Source organism: Triturus cristatus, chromosome 1_2 (assembly GCF_964204655.1).
Source record: "Triturus cristatus chromosome 1_2, aTriCri1.1, whole genome shotgun sequence".
In the NCBI taxonomy this organism is placed as follows: domain Eukaryota; kingdom Metazoa; phylum Chordata; class Amphibia; order Caudata; family Salamandridae; genus Triturus; species Triturus cristatus.
Window position 1 is genome coordinate 1,000,191,528 of NC_140580.1, and position 18,568 is coordinate 1,000,210,095.

Below are 18,568 nucleotides of genomic sequence, written 5' to 3' on the forward strand. Positions count from 1 at the left end.
TGAGTCGCCTTCAGCACCCCGCCCCCGCTGTGGCTCTGCCTTCCTGGAGCCTTCCCGGGAGCACCCAGGTTGCTCTGGGCCTCACGGAGAACTAGCTGTCAGCAGCCATCCTTATCCTGCACCCACTGAGAAAGACACTGCTCGCTCCGCTGTTTGGACTTATTAGGCCGGGCCCCCGCCGATGCTCTGCATAGGGCAGTCAGCGGCCAGGTGCTGACATTGTTGCCTTGCCGCCGCCCAGCCCCGGGCCCACAGAGGCTGGCACTGTGTCTCTGTAGGAACCCTGCACCTGGCGGCTGCCACGCCCCTGCGGGTGTTTGGCCTGCCTCCCTTGCCACGTATCTTTGTTTTCAAGCTGGGGAGGACTGTGTGCGGAGACAGGCCACTGGACTTGTTCCCCCATCTCCCCACTGGTACCTGCTGGGCCGAGCCTTGAAGCGCCCTGGTCTGGGGGGCAGGGAAGTCCCGGAGTGCTGTTGGGGGCCCTCCGAGCTGCCACCTGCCATTCCGCAGTAACTCTCATGGGGAGTGGGGTTGAGCTGGACCACATACGAGGAGACCCTGCAGCCACCGCTTCTGGGGATATCACATTGCAGTGGCTTGCCGCGCGGCCTGATCGGTGGCACTGGTGCCGACTATATAGGAGGACCTTAGCATGACCTCCACCCGGGGCAGGAAGGACACATCAGCCACAAGAGAGAAATCTCTCAAAGATATTTTTGCCTGGGCACAGGACGGGGGACCCGCAGATCCTGGAAGGCCGGACGCAGCGACACAGATGGCCACCTCTACGGATGCTCCTGTGTTGCGGGCTTTTTTGGAGTCCTTGTTCACTGCCCTACGGGACGACCTCCAGACCGTGAAACGCGATTTCACTTCAGAGATTAAGGATATTCGCAAGGATGTGGATGACATAGGGGAGATGGTGGCATCCTTGGAGGACAGGGGCTACGGCCGGGACACTGAACTGGCTGCCATGCAACAGGAAGTAATCCGCATACATGAGCAGCAAGTAGATGTTCAATCCCACTTGGGAGACCTTGAAAACCGCTCCCGCTGCCACAACATCAGAATCCGGGGAGTTAGTCCAAACGAAGAAGCCGGCGACATCTTTAAATATGTGTGTCAACTCTTCAACCACATCCTGGGCAACCCACTGGACTCTGACCTTAAACTGGACCGAGCACATTGAATGGGCCCTCCTAAGGCGGTGACGGCACCCCCGGTGGATATTTTAGTATGCGTGTAGGAATTCCACACCAAGGAAGAAATCTTACACAAAGCTAGATCGCTCCACCCGATCACCTTCTGCAATCAATCGCCCGTCCTGTATAAAGATCTTGCGGCCATTACACTCCAGAAACGTAAAACCATCCGGATTATCACAGATGCCCTGCGTCAAAGGAATATCTCCTACTCCTGGGGGCACCCGTTCCGCCTGGTATTCCGCCATGACGGCAAGGTGAATCAACTTCGATCTCTATCGGAAACAAGCAAGGTGCTGGGAATCACTATCCCGGAGGACACAGGCGAAGGGGAACACTCAGACCTTGGGTCCAACGATGGTCGACCGAAATGGAGGCAACAGCGAAGGCGTGTCCAGCGACCAGACCCACTGGTGGTCAAGAAGGAGCAACAGGCCGCCCTTGAAGCTTTGCCAGAAGCCTTGGCCAAGACATCAACTACGTGACTGAGCGTGGCTACCATGGTGTATCCTTATACTGATGCTTGGCGGGTTGGGGGAGAGGGGGCTTGGACTACCATCAGTCACACAACAACCTCGTAGACTTCTTTTCTGTTCATCCTTGTATGACGGACTAATGATCGAACTGGTGACTTGTTTTGCCACTCTCTGTGCCTTGTTTTTCCTGTTCCATTTTTTATGGGCTTCTGCTCCTTTCTTCTCTCTACTTATAGCTTTCTTCTGTTCTCTTTCCCTTGGGGGTCCCTGGTCCTTGGGGTGCCGTCACCTCCATGATCCTGCGCTGGCATTGAGGGACAGCCCGTATCGGGTCCACCAGGATTCTCGCACCTCTCGTACCGCTGAGTGGCGCTTCTCCCCCTTTGATGTACTAAATGCCACCATCTTCAGTCAAGATTCTCACTCTTAATGTGAGAGGGCTCAACAACCCCATCAAACGCAGGGCACTCCTTTCCTACCTGGAGAGTACTGGGCGGATATTTGTCTCCTTCAAGAGACACACTTGCTTCACAAGGACTGTCACAGACTAAGGTCCCGCGCCTACCCGACACAATTCTTTTCTTCCAAACCCACCAAGACGGCAGGGGTAGCTATCTAGGACCTTCCAGGGGAAGGCGGTGCAGAAAGGGGTTGAGATAAAAGGCACGCTTATCACCTACCAATTCACCATTGGAGGCCTCTTGTTCACAGTGGGGTCCATTTACGCTCCTAATGAGGGTCCAGAACGATTCTTACACAAGACTCTTGCTGCAGCTATGGCAACTCAGGAACGTCACATATTGATAGGGGGAGACCTCAACTTGGTGTTCGATAATGACTTAGATCAGAACAGCGCACAAGCCAGGTTGGTGCCCTTTCGCCCTCGGGACTCACCAGACTACATAATTTAGGACTTACAGACCTGTGGAGACAACACCACCCTAGAACACGTGAATTCTCATATTACTCTAAAGCACACAAAACATATGCCAGGTTAGATTATTTTTTGGGTTCGAAGGCTCTCCGGGTTGTCACACTGGCACTTCCGAGATACCCTCCTTCACCGACCGAACATAGTTGCCCAGATACAGCGCGCGCTAGAGGACTATCTACTGCACAACAACAGCCCCGACACAGCTCTCTCCACACGATGGGAGGCCCTTAAAGCAGTCATCCGGGGAGAAGTCATTGCCATCTCTTCCACAGACAACGCGGAACGCACAGCAAAGAGAGGAGAACTGACGAAGAGGATAAGAGAATTAGATCAGATGCACCAGAGCACTGGAGCTCCCCGCATATGGAGGCAGTTGACAACGGCTCGGGCGCAATTGGCTGCTCTCGACCGTGACAAGGCAGAATATGCTGAGATGCGCTTGCGGCATTCTTTTTATACTAGCGGGGACAAATGTGGGAGACTACTCGCGAATAGGCTCAGGGAGGTGCGACAACGCGAAGGGGTGCAGGAGATTAGGGTCTGCGCGGGCCTCTCCTACTCAGACGACGCTGCTATCGCCGAGGTCTTTTGCAATTTTTATGCCCAACTCTATGATGAACAGCGTTTGGATAGGGCGGATGCAGAGAAGGCCTCCGATCGGGTCAACTGGCCCTATCTCAAACAGGTATTGGCCCTTGTTGGCCTAGGGGAAAGGATGCAGACGCACATTTTTAACTGCTACTGATCTCCCACTGCTACCGTTCGGATCAATGGGCACACATCCACCCCATTTTCATCAGTAGGAGCATGAGGCAGGGGTGCCCCTTGTCGCCCTTTCGCCCTCTACATGGAGCCCATGGCACAGAGAGTCAGGGACCATCCCCAGATCACTGGCATCCGCTTCGGAGGGGACATTCACACAATAAGTCTCTAGGCAGATGATGTGCTAGTCACCTTAGCGAACCCAGGGATAGCCTTAGGGACATTTCTGGAGGAACTGGACACCTTCGCGAACGCCTCCGGGTTTAGGGTGAACCTGACGAAATCTACCGCATTGAACCTCTCTCTGTCACCCCAGGAGTGGGCAAACCTTCAAGCCCAACACCCCCTGCAATGGTCGGACAATGTCGGCCCTTTCTTGGGTATCCAATTGGCCCCGACTCTACAGGCCATGAGGACGGTTAACTATTCCCGCCTCCACACTCACATACGCACCGAGCTGCGGAGATGGAAACACCACCAGATTTCGTGGCTGGGCCGCGTCGCGGCTATTAAAAAGACGATTCTCCCCAAAATCCTGAACCTCTTTCAGACGCTCCCCTTACCGCCCCCGCCCGGGTAGCTACACAAGGTGCAATCGGAACTCTCTCAATTTTTCTGGCAAGGGCGCAAACCGAGAATGAAAAGGTTAGTCAGCTTTCTCCCCCACACAAAGGCGGTCTTGGGGTCCCAGAATTTACGCTTTATTATAACGCTGCACAGCTTCGACACTTGGTCGAATGGAGCCGGTCTGAATCTGAGAAACACTGGCTCTTTCAAGACGGTGCGGTTGCGGGCACATCCATCATGAAAATTCCCTTTCTTCCGAAGCCCCACCGCCCCCCCAACTTATATGCTTCGCAGGTGACACGCACAGCTCTCACAGTCTGGGATCGGACGAACATACGCCACGACCTAACGACTTCCCTTCTCCTCTTGCATCACTGTTTAATAACCCAGATTTTAGCCCCGAGATATGTTCGCAGTCCTTTTCATTGTGGAGCGAGGCTGGATGCCAAGCTTTAGGCCTCTTATTTGCAAAAGGGGAATTATCCCCTTCACGCTGCTCAGAGCTGCTTATGGCCTTCCAGAATTGGAACGCTTGCACTACTTACAAGTGCGACATTGGGCTATGTACCCTGGCAATCGCACACAGGCGTCTCGGCGGCTCACTCCCTATGAACGGTGGCTCATCACACGGACTTCGGACAAGAAGCTGATCTCCGACCTGTACAAGATGCTCTTGTCTCGATATACCCACACTTATCATGCGGGTCGTGCACGTTTGGAGAGGGACCTTGAACGTAGTCTCAGTCCTGAGGAATGGGAAGGTGCATGTTATAGAGCACGCCACACAGCGACACATGTAGGCCTCACTGAAACATTCTCTAAACTTGTCTATTACTGGTACTACACTCCAGAGAGGCTACACCAAGCTGATGCGAAACTGAGCCCTGACTGTTGGAGAGGGTGTGGGAAGAGGGATACACTGGTTCACCTTCTCTGGGATTGCAAACACCTCCGGACTTACTGAACGCAAATACTTGATGATGTCGACAAATACCTTGACAATGAACTTCCTAGATTCCCCGCATAAATTCTATTAGGGGTACCTAATCCGCTTACCTACCCCCTGAAATCCAGGCGAGGGAAACAGATAGCCATAGCACTGGGCACGGCCATTCAGAACATACTGGTTCATTGGAGGACACCTTGCATCCCTGCACAGACTGGGTGGCACCAGCGATTGTGATACATACTGGGTATGAAAAAAGTCTCTCTTACCTTAGCTGGGAAGGGCTCCTCCTTTAGCGATCTCTGGCAGCCATTCCTCGCTCTGCTTGCACTGGAATTTCGGGAACTGTCTTTCCCGAGATACTTACGCCTCCTGCGCCTGACTGCACCAGATTCCTCCACTTAGGCTGACCTGGCCTCAGGGCCTCATGAATGACACTCCGCTTGGTGCGACGCTGCTCAGAAAAAATGGACCGGGGAAGGGTGGGGGAGTGGTTCTCTTCGGGTTTCCTCCTCTTTCTCTTCTCTCTTTTCTTGGGGTGGTGGGAGGGATTGCACCAGTTATTTGTTGATTTTTGTAATAACAATACAATTATCAATCTCTATGGTGGGCTCTGCGTAGCCCGTTTAACGCAAACTTGCTTTCTGCATTGTTTAATAAAAAGAACTAAACCATAAAAAGGTAATTGTTTTGTTGATTGGTCTTTTCAATTGCTTTCCTTATTTATAACTACTGTCAAAAGTTGACATACTTTGCAATGATTACACTTCTCAACTCTTATTTTCACATTTTCTATTATCCATTTGCATATATTACCAATTTAAGTCCCTGGAACAAAAAGGGATTCTCCCAGAAACAAACAGCTTGCTAGTCAAGTTGAGAATCAGGAAGGCCAAAGTCATCCCAGCTCATCTTTGTCTTTAAAATGCATTACATTCATATTTGACAAATGTTTTTAAAATACAACAGTTTGCATACATTTACCCAAAAATCTGTGTGGGAGAAAAATATCTAAATCTATAAATACAGTAGAAAGCAATTGGTGTTAACCACAATTTCCACCTACTTTTTAAGCAATGTCCTCCATAGAATAATACCACAATTGAAATATATAAAAGGAAATGAAAGGCTTAGCAGCATATCCTAAAAACTATCCCTGCATGTTAAAGTCCCCATACCCATGACCAAATCAAGGTTCCTCGTGAATCTTTGTTTACTACTTCTATGTTGTTTTCATCATGGGGCCAGGTCCCCCAAAGCCTATGTCCCTGGCTACGACCCTGGTCAGGCACACTGTTTTGGAGCAAACTCATGTCTACAACTCTGTGTAAATATGGGTTTGCATCAAAATCCATTAGTAGATGCACGGGAACGCTCATCCATCACCCATAGAACAGCTTTTGAATGCAGAGTAATGCATTGCAGAACAATGCGCTGTGTTGTGTTAATTTTTCTTACAAATTCATACAAATAGCCATTTGCATGGCCTCGTAAATATCAAAAAGCAGTTTGCATCGGGCTGCATCAAAAAAGTGATGCAACCCAGATCCAAATCTTTGCCAATCTAAGCCTAAATATCTTTAAGACCTTGATCAAAACAAGCATTGGAAATGCAATAGGTCTCGCATTTTTGTGAGTTAGAGCCATTGGCATTGTAATTGGCAATGTCTTTTATTATGTGTTATGGAGTGTATGTATGTGGTGTGTAGTGGAATTTTGTGTGTTGGATTGGATTAGTTAGTTGTGGATTTGTGTGGCGTGGAATTGTGTGGTGAGGAGTGGAATTGTGAAGTGAAACGATATGGCCTGGCATGTTGTGGAATTATGTGGATAGTATGTATGTGGTATTGAGTGCAGAGGAATTATGTAGAGTGGGTTTGTGTGTTATGGAGTGTAAATATACTGAAAGGTATTTTGTGATGTGGAGTAGTATGTAGTGGAGGTTGATTATGTGGTGTGCTGTTGAATTTTGTAGCACCATGTGGAATTTTGTGGTATGGACTGGATTTATGTGTTGTGTAGTGTAATTGGTTGTTGAGCTGCCAAGGTTTGAGTCTTAGCAACAGATCAGCACCCTGTGATTCTGGCCCAATCACTTAATTTACTGATGAGTATAAAAAAATAATGTGTCCTTGTACAATTTAAGATAATAGAATAATTGATCAATCCAGTTACTTTGCATACAATTCCCTATCTGGAAGTGGCCATTCAGTGAATGATGCTGCAATAGATGCCAAAACTGCAGCAGACAGCATGAAAAAAAACACCATTCTTAAATGTCAAATGGTGATGTTCAGAGGCGCACGACTGGGTAAAGTGAGCTCTTGATTTTCTTTACACTAGGTGGACCCGTTAAAAGATGAGCATTTTTTTTACTGAATTCACCATGGCCAGACAAGCTGAGAAAAAATGTCTTTGAACTTAATGTCATGAGGCTGAAGAATGTAACGCTAAAGGTGCGGCACCAAGGAACCTGATAAATAAAATCAAGCCACGCGCCGCTCTTAAGATGTTCATTCCTCAGAAAATATCTCTGTAAGGAGGAATAAAGCTCAACACTGCAAGAGGTTAAACACCTGGACAACTGTGTACCTACTAGTGAAATTATATCTGATTTGATCTATGGTATTATAAACCTACATATTTCAAAGCAAACTAAAACCAATGCTATTCTGAATTACTTCAGACAACTCATGGTAAGAATAACATTTAGAGACAATTTAGTTACCTCACAAATGTCCTTAAGAATAATAACCTCCAACAACGGAATAATTTGGGTTGTATGGAATGTAGTGGCAGAGCATTCAAGTAAATCACACAATAATTTAGAAAGTGTTTGGTTTTGCCAAAGGGGTGTATATTGTGTCAAAAATCCACTTTGTAGAATGCATTTCAAGCATTCCGAACGTACAAGTGTATTTTAGTGGCACGGTTAACAGAATGTTAACCAACTGTATTATATGTTGTTTAAACCAGGGATCTGAAATTGAATTAAGTTTAACTTGCAAAGAGTCTTGCATGTTAATTATGAGTCAGTGAGTGTTTCATCTGCAACAAGTTTGGAAGAATTACTCAGTGCAGGCATTTTACAATGCAGTTTGCACCCATGCGCGAGGAAAGTGGCACCTACTGTTATTCATTTAATAAGGCACAGCGTGGACCTTTCAGCACCTGGGTGCTATAGAGATGAAAAAGAACTTAATCAAGATACGGGGGGGGGGGAGGGGTCAGAGGATGAAGAATAAATAGTTATCCCCAGTGATGTTTGATGGGAAAGAATGAGTGCAGGCATTTTAAACTAGATTAAAGCAATGTTCAGTAGCAATTTAGCAGTTTACAAGGTCCTTCAAAGATGTTATTTTCCTTTTCCATAGTTAAAGGAGGGAATCATTAATATAAAGTAAAAGGCATGGTCTGATTTCTCATGAGATGTACTGGGGCACGTTTGAAAGTACGGAGGGTAAATGCAGTCAAAGCACTTTAAAAAGCAAAGTTTGCAAACCGGAAGAGGGACAGGTGGGGATGTATACTGTTTAAAAAGTATATTTATTGCTTGGGGGAAACCAATAGCTCCACACAGATTGAAAAACATAGCTGCCACGGTTTCAGATTTCTATTTGTGACATTTTCATAATCTCAGTGAAACTATGAGTGACATTACAACGACTATGACTGACACTTTCTCGTAAGCAAAATCAAGTAATGAAGACGAGGGAAATATATAAATTTAAGAAATTACACCCATTTGAGCAACGAGAAACTCTAGGAAGATCCTAAAACTGCTGCAGAGCACCAGAAACAGAAGGGAGGTCACTAACTAGAGACAGACTGAGTGACTGCAGTTCTCATGGGCTAAGGGCAGGCACTGCAGCTGCAGCTGCTCAGAAGATGATCCCATTGGTCTGATCATTCATGACCTGCACTAGTCGAAAAAGCAAATGTTATCGCATAGCAAGTGCAACTAGGAGATTATGGCGTCACTCAGCCTCAGACAACACTGCTTGCTAATGCAATAAGGTACAAAAGAATGCTGAGAAGCGACAGTGCAAAATCCGGAGGTGTTCTGCTGTAAACACGTGGTAGTGCAGATAAATACCAATTGCACTATCGCGAAGGTGTAAAACAAGCTCCTACAAACAGTTGGACATTATATTATACTGGTTTTGCACATATTCAAAGAATTATTATTTTATTTATGACAGTTTGTGGTCACAAGTACTGAGCCCTTTCAACACAGTAGGAAACAATATATAATTTTGTTATAAACAGTTGGTGTTTAATTAAACTTAAATTGCTCCTCAGCAGGTTCCAACTATCGAAAGGAGAAAACTAGGAAACTTCTGTCAAATATTTAGGGAAGTTTTTGCTAATCATTCGGGAGTTGGGGCCTTCTATGATGGTTATGGCGGTGTTACTGCTCATCGTAGCCCAATCTCGGAAAGGATGACCTGCACATCTTGTTCGAGTCCTGCAGCACACTTTTCCGAAGCGAGCCCTCTTGCACGGAAGGTGCACAAATGGTTATTTTGTCGTAGCATGCAGGTATGCATGAGCCGCCTGAAGTGTACAATCTCCAGTTTTCTAGTTGCTTGCTCTAAGACATGTATTTTTCCATTGTTGGATAAGAGTTGAGAGCAGCTGGGTTTTAAAATACCACTCAAGAGAGAACAATTCCTTTTCTTGAAAATGTAGATAATTGTTTTTAGATCGGCTATGTACATCTGTCACTACAATTGGATTAGCTGCTACCTTGATTATTTTACCACTATATAGGTGCAGAGTATAATGCAAACAAAGCTCATGGATGGTACAAGAGTAATTATGGTTTTGTGTTGAAGAACTTCGTTCTAGTGTTGCCAGGAGAAAGCACCAGTTCCGGGGGCCCGGGCTGGGGCACAGGCCGAGGCAGCAAATACACCTGTGTTGCTGGGCGGCCGACAGAAAAACAATTAACAGATCATCCTGCCTCAGCCAGCCTAACCCGACTAGCCCCTCTGGCTTCGGCAGTCAATCAAGTAATAGCATGCTGCAGAGCATCATTTTGGACTCCAGTCTGCTCTCTGTCCCACGAGGGCCCCAGGCCCAGCTCACTCGAGTCTCCCAAACAGAATGTGATAGACCCCAAACACGGAACTCTTCTCAGCTGCATATATTAAATTTAATATAGTCAATGGTCTGACTCAGTTCAGGAGAGTGAGGCTGAGGCACAAATACGTCACAGCCAGGCCTGCCTTATTATTTCAAAATCACTAGACTAGTTTAAATTTTATTTTCAACTTGCTAACTAACCCTAAAATAATTCAAATTTTAACAAGCTGGGTGGTGACCAGCGAGCACACTGGCCGCACGGTGCAGCCAGCCTGTTAGAGAGATAGTGCAGGCCAGGCGGCTCTGCTGAAGTGAGGCAGACGTTCTGGCCGGAGCTGCAAGAAATTAAAGTTCAGTTGTTGGACTGGCAGTGGGCACCACTGCCCACTGTGGTGCCCACTGCTGGTCTAACAACGGAACTTTAATTTCCAACCCAAACATGAGTTAGTGGTGTGCGACGGACTGTGACCAAAGCATTAATAGCAGCATAAGCATTGGAGCAACAAACTTCACTCCAGGCATAACATGTCCCCCTATGTACATGCAGATAGGTTCATGCACGGCATGGACACCATGGCCTTTAAAAGAGGTACCGCCATGGGACCGCCATGCTGACCGCCTGCCAAGCTACCTAAAAATCATAATCTGGTGGGTGGCGGCAACCTTTGGTGGAGCTGTGGCACGGCGGTTTGCACCGTTGCGCCACCGCTCCGCCAAAAAGTAGTAATGAGGGCCATAGAGTTTTGGCAAGCCTTTCTAAATTTGCATACAATGATCTATTGTGAACATTTGTGTTCTTTTTGTTTTGGTTTCAATGATAAATTGCCACATTTTTTGTAAACATTAATTTACTTTTGATATGCGTCACTAAAGCAATTTGCACATGAACATGTCTAACATTTTTAAATCTCTTTTTTAAAAAGATTTAGCGAGGGTGCCGTCTAGTGTATGTATGTAGTGAGAAAAGGGCATGAATGTTCTCATCTAACATGTTTGTCATGACGGGATCCTATCTCTATACATTGAAGGTGTGCAACTGAACATCAGCCACAAATGTAAGCATCATATGTACCTTCACAAATTCTGAGCGAACCTCTCTGACTCCCCATGCCCCAGGTCTCTTATTTGTCAGGTTACAACTGGGGTATTAGCAAAAAACATACCACAGTGCCAATTTCCCCGGCTCTGCCATCATCTAATCCAGGTATCCACCCACCAGAAAAGATAGAAATCTTTAATATTAAGAAGAGAAAACTATTGGTTTGGCAATGCCGATGTGGCACTGTTTGAAACTGCGTTTCATTTGGGGGACTACTACGCATCAGCTATACAGAGCTCAGAGGGGCGGAGTGAGGGTGATTCATTCCTTGTTATAAGCTCGGCCAGCGCCCACTGCTGGTGAGAGAGAGCCAGGGGAGCATTTCAGACAGGACCTTCCTAGACTCTGCTGGTGATGAAGACTCCAGGCCACCTAACAGTCCTTTGCTGCTTCTGGGCGATGCTGTGCAGTGCTCAGAACACCTGCCCAGGTGAGTGCCACAAAGAACATGATGATGATAATAATGCTAATGATGACAATAACAATATTTAACAACAATCATGGCAATACAAATTAGACTACTACTAATAATAACAAGAACAAGGAGAATAAGAAGAGAATAAGAAGAGGGAGAAGATGAAGGAGAAGAAGATGAAAATATCGACTACCAATAATAATAACAATAACAACAACTATAATAAGGAGAAGAAGAAGTAGAAGAAGTTGAATACCAATAAACAATAATAATAATCATAAAAATAGTAATAATAATACTAATAATAATAACAATAATACTTATCATCAACCTCATCATTGTCATCATAATCATACAAATAATGGTGATGGTAGCAGTCACAGCTATAATCAGCATTGTTAGCTGTGGTCAAGTTCCAGGCTGGGGAACAGTGAAACCTCTGTATTAATTCTGTGTTCCCAATTTGCCCAAATGATGTCATCCAGGGGAAACCATTGTATGCACCAATTAACTTTTCTTACTTTAGAATTCTATCCTGAAAGAATGGATAGAAAGCACTAAGATACTCTTTGTAAAGTCCCAAAACCTTGACTTTTTAGGAGCCAAGTATGTTATTTGCTATCGGTTTGCACAGGAGCTTGCTTGGCTCAAAGCGACACAAAACATTGCATCCGTTTACTTACCACTGAAACGTCCTGACTCCTGCTGTTGCAGTGCCAAATAATACTGATGCACAAGCGCCTGTGCAAGCCTTAGATTTCTGAGCTCTTGTGGACAAACTTCACCATAAAAGCCTCAGCTGCGGCTCCACTCCTCTCCTCTTCCTAATTGGATGCCCAGGGTTCTGGCTCCAGTTCACAGTTTCCAGTCACCTAGGTATCATGGTAACTGGGCAACCTACAAAAATTATAAAAGCAGTTACTTAGTAAGTCTCAATATAGTTAGGTAAAACAATCATAAATCAATGCATCTAAAAAAAGGAGGGTAAACACAATTGTTTTGTTTCCTTAAAAATATGCAATGAGCCTACAAAAAAAAATCAAGATTGTCTGGTAAGGACTGCTGTCATCATACTCATGTGTGCAACTTTGTAATCGTGTTATCAATATTTTAATACATGGGATTGTGCAATCCCTGTATAAAAATGTGCCTCAATTTCTTCATATTCGGCGACTTATGAAGCACACAGAAATGACATCAGAACTCAACTGTAATATTTTATTACAGTCGAGTTCTGGTGTCACAAACTCACAATGACTGCTACTAGAGGTAGCAGCCAGGGGGAAAAGGCAGGTCAGGTCACAAAGCACAGCTAAAGCAGCTGTTTAAAGAAACAGGAAAGGTTGTTTTTCTTCCTTCTGGTCTGGCTTTTTTCAAACGACAGTGTCAAGCTGTAAGTAGATATTTATCACAACATGTTTATTCTTTGCACTCCTTGGGAAATTATAGAAAAGTTAAAGTCTTTCCGCCTGGTTCTGCTACGCCTTTTTTTTTTTTTTTTTAACTGACTTCTAATCATCCTAATGAGGAGAACACCTAAGAGCCTAAACACCCCTTTTCAGAAATGCATATGCTTTATAGGTTCTCTGGGCCTAAGCACCAACCGTTCGAAAACATTTACCATGCACTGTGGGCTCAAATCCACTAAATCAAGAAGTGTTTACTTTCAGGAACATCAGGTTGCCTCTACACAGAAGTTTTCGTACCTGGGAGTGGTCTTCAAAGCCAAGGGTAACTGGGGCCCATCTAAGTTTAAAGCCGCACAAAGGTTTGCTAGTGCTGCTGGCTTGATAAGCTTATTCTTCTGCATCGACAGAAAGCCCCTGGCTCCTCTTCTGGAAGTTCATAGGAGCAAGTGTCTTCCCATTCTTACCCATGGGGCGGGCACCTGGAGCTTTGCTTACATCTCTGCCATATAGACCCAAGAGAACCGGGTCTTGCACCGCCTCCTGGGTGTACCTCCGGCCTATGCCACCTACAATGTGTATCAGGAACTTGAGACTGGGATTGTTGAAGACCACTTTAAATTGGCCCAGCTGGTGCTGTGGTGTGCAATTTGGGCAAAACTCACTTCCAGGCCTGAACAGGAGGGGGATCCTGGACTACCTTGCATGTGATAAAAGCAGAGCCATCCCCTGGCTGCAATATATCAATCGAGAAGTGTCTTATTTGGGGACACCAGAGCTTTTTTCCTCCCCCGCGAGTACAACTAAGGCGCATCTTAATTGGGTCAAGAAAATGTTCCTAACTAGGAATAGTCAACGTAGAGACGTATCCAAATCAGAGAGTATGTTAACTTGCAAACAACCCCCAATATGGACCTGTATCTGTCTTGGATGGATGGCTACATGAGGGCCTGGGCCCCGATGTTCTAGCTGCCATCCCGTCCAATTACTCCATGATTAGAAAAGATTGGCAACATAAAATCGGTGGAGGTGTGGCAATTATTTACAAAACAAAATTTGAGTGCAAAATAGAATATTTCACTGCTCCAGACTGCGAAATCGTACTCTCAGAATCACACTTATGCCCAAATTTACATTTGCGGGCATATTGCTATATCGTCCCCCTGACCCAGCGGGAAAATGGGTGCCAGATGTAATAGCCCCTTATATTTTAAAGGCGGCTACTAAACTCTGGGTGATTTTAATCTTCACATAGATGATTCCAATTTCTCTAAAAGCACCTCACTTACGGCTGACTTGGGGGTGATGAATTTGTGACAGTGCAATTCCAACCCCACTCATGTATCTGGACATTTGCTGGATCTCATTTTTTCCAATCTGCCTGACCTTAGTAGTCTCCCTACCCTTCCTCTACCCTAGTCTGAACACTTTGTTATGCCTTTGAATCTGAAAGTGGTCTCCTCCCATCCTCCGCCTTGTACTGCGTCGGAATAAAAAATCTAGAATTTGGGCTAGGCTCAATGTTTCAACATTCAATAAGATGTTGGTCAATAGTAGACCTAATCTCAAACAAATCTCCATTAGAGATCACAAGCTTATCCATAACTGGCTTTTGGAAGCAGTCGAGTCATGCCTCCCTCTTTCATTTAAACGCTCAAACAGACACCGGCCTCCAGCTCCCTGGTTTACAAAAGTGAAAAAGTGAAAAGTCTGCGTGTAAAACTCTGGAAAGGCATTGGAGGAAACACTACAATGCAGATACTAAAACAATATATAAAAAGACCTTAAGCGAATACCACAGTCTATGCAAAGCGGCCCGCACATAATTTTTCTTACAAAAAATCATATGGTCACAAAATTGCACTAAAACTCTGTTTAAAGCAGTAAAAGAACTATCCGGCACTGAGAAACTGACAAAGTCTCCTGCCCTTTCCCAGAGTCAATGTGAAGAACTTGCTCTCTTCTTCGTTGACAAAGTTGAACATATGCACACAGCGCTACGAAGTAAAAACATACTTGATACCAAGTCAGAGGTAGCAGAATATTTCAATGCTTGAGAGGCCCCTGCTTTTTCCAATCCCATAAGTAATACTAGATTTTCCTTCAAACTGGATACTTGGGCCCCCATGGACTCTACCTCCTTCAATCACCTCCTCTTCAATATTAAATCTGGCTCACCACTTGATCCCCTACCGCCACACGTACTAGGGCAGCTGGACCCCTCCATTCTAGCAATGATAATGGAGCTCTTTAATGCCTCCTTAAACAACGGGATAGTTCTCCACAGATGGAAATGCGCTGTGGTCTTTCCACTCTTAAAGAAAGACAATTCTGATCCCTCCATTCCATCTAACTTTCACCCTATCTCGTTGCTCCCCACTTTCTCAAAAATTCTGGAAAAGCACGTCAATGGTCTACCGGCCTCCTTCATTGAATCTCAGAACTTTCTTCACATCTCCCAATCGGGTTTCAGAGCTGGATTCTCTTCTGAATCCACACTGTTGGGGGTGACTGAAATGCTAAGGCACCGTCTAGATGATGGCGAAACTGCAGCACTCATTCTATTAGATCTTATTGCCGCATTCGACACTGTATACCTTCATACCCTGGTGAGAGACCTACAGTCACTAGGCTTGGATTGAATGGCTTTAGAATGGTTTTGTTTCTTTCTTAAGGACCGGACTTTCCAGGTCTCTTCAGCAATGGCCTGTTCCAATTCTCATGCATCCCCTCACGATGTCCCACAGGGTTCGGTGCTGAGTCCGCTGTTATTTAATATATATGTCTTCCCTTGTCAAAAATGCAGGACTGTCCCTTTTTTCATATGCTCACGATACACAGATTGTTATTTTCCTCTCCTTGTCACAAGGACATAAGCCCTCTGACCTTAACCTAGGATTTAGCAAACTTGCTTTCTGGATGCAAAATATTTTGCTCAAATTAAATGGCGACAAGACGGAATTTATGATCTTAGGCAAAAGACATGACCTCTGGGGACCACAACATTGCCCCCCCCCCCCGGATTGGGAGATCTACCTTCACCAGGGAACAATGTTCAGAACCTGGGTTTCATTATAGATGAACATCTATCGATGAAACAACAAGTGGCCAAAATTTCATGGTTGATTCTTCTCTCCGCCCAGAGAACTGTGGTCCAGGCTCTTGTTATTTCAAGACTGGATTAAGGAAATGTCCTCTATCTGGGAGCAGATAAGATGACCATCCAGAGGCTGAAGCTGGTACAAAACGCAGCAGTGAGACTTCTTTTTCGGCTGCCTAAGTCTGTCTTAGGGTGTCTACGAGACTTTCACTGGTTGATGGTGTCTCATCAGGTGAAATTTAAGGCTCTGTGTTATATGTTTAGAATTAAAACAGGTTTGGCCCCGAAATACCTGCAGGATTTGGTGCAGCATCACCTTCCGTCTCACCCCATGCGCTCCCCTCACCAAATCCAGTTCATTGTTCCAAAAATCAGACGGGCCCCTATGAGAGGCCGGCCATTGGTTTACCTGGGACTGACCTTATGGAATTCCTTACCAGCCTCCTTGCAAACTGAGACCTCTCTGCTCTCCTTCCGCAAGGGTCTGAAAACCTGACTGTTCTTAAATTAACCCTTCCTCATACCTTTTCTTTCTTGCCTACCCTACTTGGCACCGGGAAACCCCTCGGGGTAGCTGTGCACCCTACAAGTTTCAAATTTGAATTCATAATAATTATTCTCCTCCTTTCAATCTGTTGCAATTTGCCACTGAAAATCTAGTTTCCTGAGTGGAAGCTCCTGTCTGAGATTTTCACATCCCCATACCTGCAGAGTTGGAACGGCCTATGGGCCTATGTCTCCAGGAAGGTGAACAGTGGTCTTCCTACTCTGTACAATGGATGTGTGGAATGGATCCTTGCTGGAGCCCCTGCATGAGTGTGCAGGTGTGCTCATATGAAGTAGTGGGAGACGGGGCAACAGAATCTTTGGTGCTTCATCAGTTTTCAGTGGGTCGCTTCTGTAGCGACCTGCTGGTCACTGTTCTAGTCTGTGCAAGCCAGTTCCACTAACTATATTCCAGTGTCCGTGTCATAATTTCTTGTGCATGGGGGCCTAGGGCCCCACCACGTTACATTGGTGATGAGCATGTGGACCCGTGTGTGTGGCCGCCTTGATGGTGGTAGACGGGGAGAGTGTAACCGGTGTTGAAGGCACCTCCTGTGAACGGGCGTAGGAAGCACCTGATCACCCGCGGGGCATGTGAGGAGCCCATGGGGTGAAGGAGGTGATCAAGAGCTCAACCCACATCTGATGTGCCCACAAGTGCATGGCGGCACCCAACCGCAGAGAGACCTGCGTGGCGTAGCCAAGACCTGCAGAGACCCCAACCGGACTGCGAGTGGAGTTGTACTACTGAGGTGCTGTCCCGCTACCGCATCCAGTGGTGAAGGAGGAGGAAGGCCCGATCAGCCATCAGGGGTTAGGTGAGCCCGATTGAGGGTAGTAGTGTGCGGGGCAGTGAAGAGAGACCCTGATGATAGGAGGAAGTATATTGGAGCAGCTTCCCACTTCCTTCCACCCAGTGAAGAGGAGCATTGCCCCGTAGTTATGCTCAAGGTCTCCGTAAGTGGACTGCAGGCAAGAGGTCGGTCTGGGCCACGGACAGATGTCTGACCAGAGGCAAGGCACCGGAGTCTCAGTCGGCAGCTCCAACCCTCACGGAGCCCGTGAGGTGAGAGAGGCTGCTGCGGAGGGGAGGAGTAATTAAGAGATAGTGTGTGGACCGTGGCTGATCGCAAATAGACAGAAAAGAAGGCAAGAGGGGGAAGAAGTACCCGCCCGAGACACTGTAGAAGCATGCTGTGCCCTCCCGCACGGCCCGAGTGAAAATAAAGTTACTGTGCTGGGGAGGAAGTGCCGCTGTCCTGCAGAAGTCATCCTGCTGCAGTTGCGGCCATCGGCGATGGTGCTCTGCCTGTGGTTGCAGTGGGCACGTGCCCGGCAGGAGTGGAGGAAAGTGATGACCGTCATGGTGCCTGGGAGAGGCGTAGCCGGCAGCGGAAGAGAACCAGAAGAGGGCCCTACAGACACTGCACTGGATATGCCAGCCCTAGCAGCCCTCAGTGAGATGAATAGCTGAGGAAGGGGCCTTTTGGCGGGCGAGAGAATGTGGAGAGGCGTTCCGCCTGCTGCGGGAAGAGTGGTGACAGAGGTCGTGCCAGCACTGTGAGAGGGCCCATAAGGACAGTAAGTAACTGCGAGTGAATCCCAAATTAAATTATTACATTTACCGTGCAGCAGGAGGAGAGAGAGGCTACTGTCCCTGCTACATGTCCTACGCTGGGAATAATGCAGTACTGCCACCTTGTGGTAGCATTGAAGAACAGTGCCAGAAAAAAAGAAAAAGAAGAAAAGTCCTTGGAATGGACAGTGTAAAGGGAAAGGCATAAGGGGGAAGGGAATATGCAGAGACTGAAGTGGCGGCCACCCCCCCAAGACCCGGTTATTCTAAGGAAGTGAGAAGGACTTATACCCCAGCCAGCAAGTGAGCCCTGAAGGGAAGATTAAGAGGGAAGGCTTGCTGAGGGCCAGCAGCAATGGAAAACAGAGTATGAGACGTGGATTCCAGCACAGGAAAAGCTGCAGTATAAATCTCAGGACATTTGTAAGAAAGAAACATTGAGGAAAAA

The 18,568-nt window shown here is 46.5% G+C and overlaps 1 protein-coding gene across 2 annotated transcripts in view; it reads left to right on the forward strand.

The window, feature by feature from the left end:
* Positions 1–11,378: 11,378 nt before the first annotated feature.
* Positions 11,379–18,568, forward strand: part of LOC146868569 (ficolin-2-like) — a 304,347-nt gene continuing 297,157 nt past the window's right edge. For both annotated transcript variants that reach the window (XM_085611372.1, XM_085611381.1), the window contains exon 1: positions 11,379–11,507. In XM_085611372.1, the coding sequence (XP_085467498.1) occupies positions 11,432–11,507 (76 nt within the window). In that variant the 5' untranslated portion in view covers positions 11,379–11,431. The remainder of the gene's footprint in view (positions 11,508–18,568) is intronic.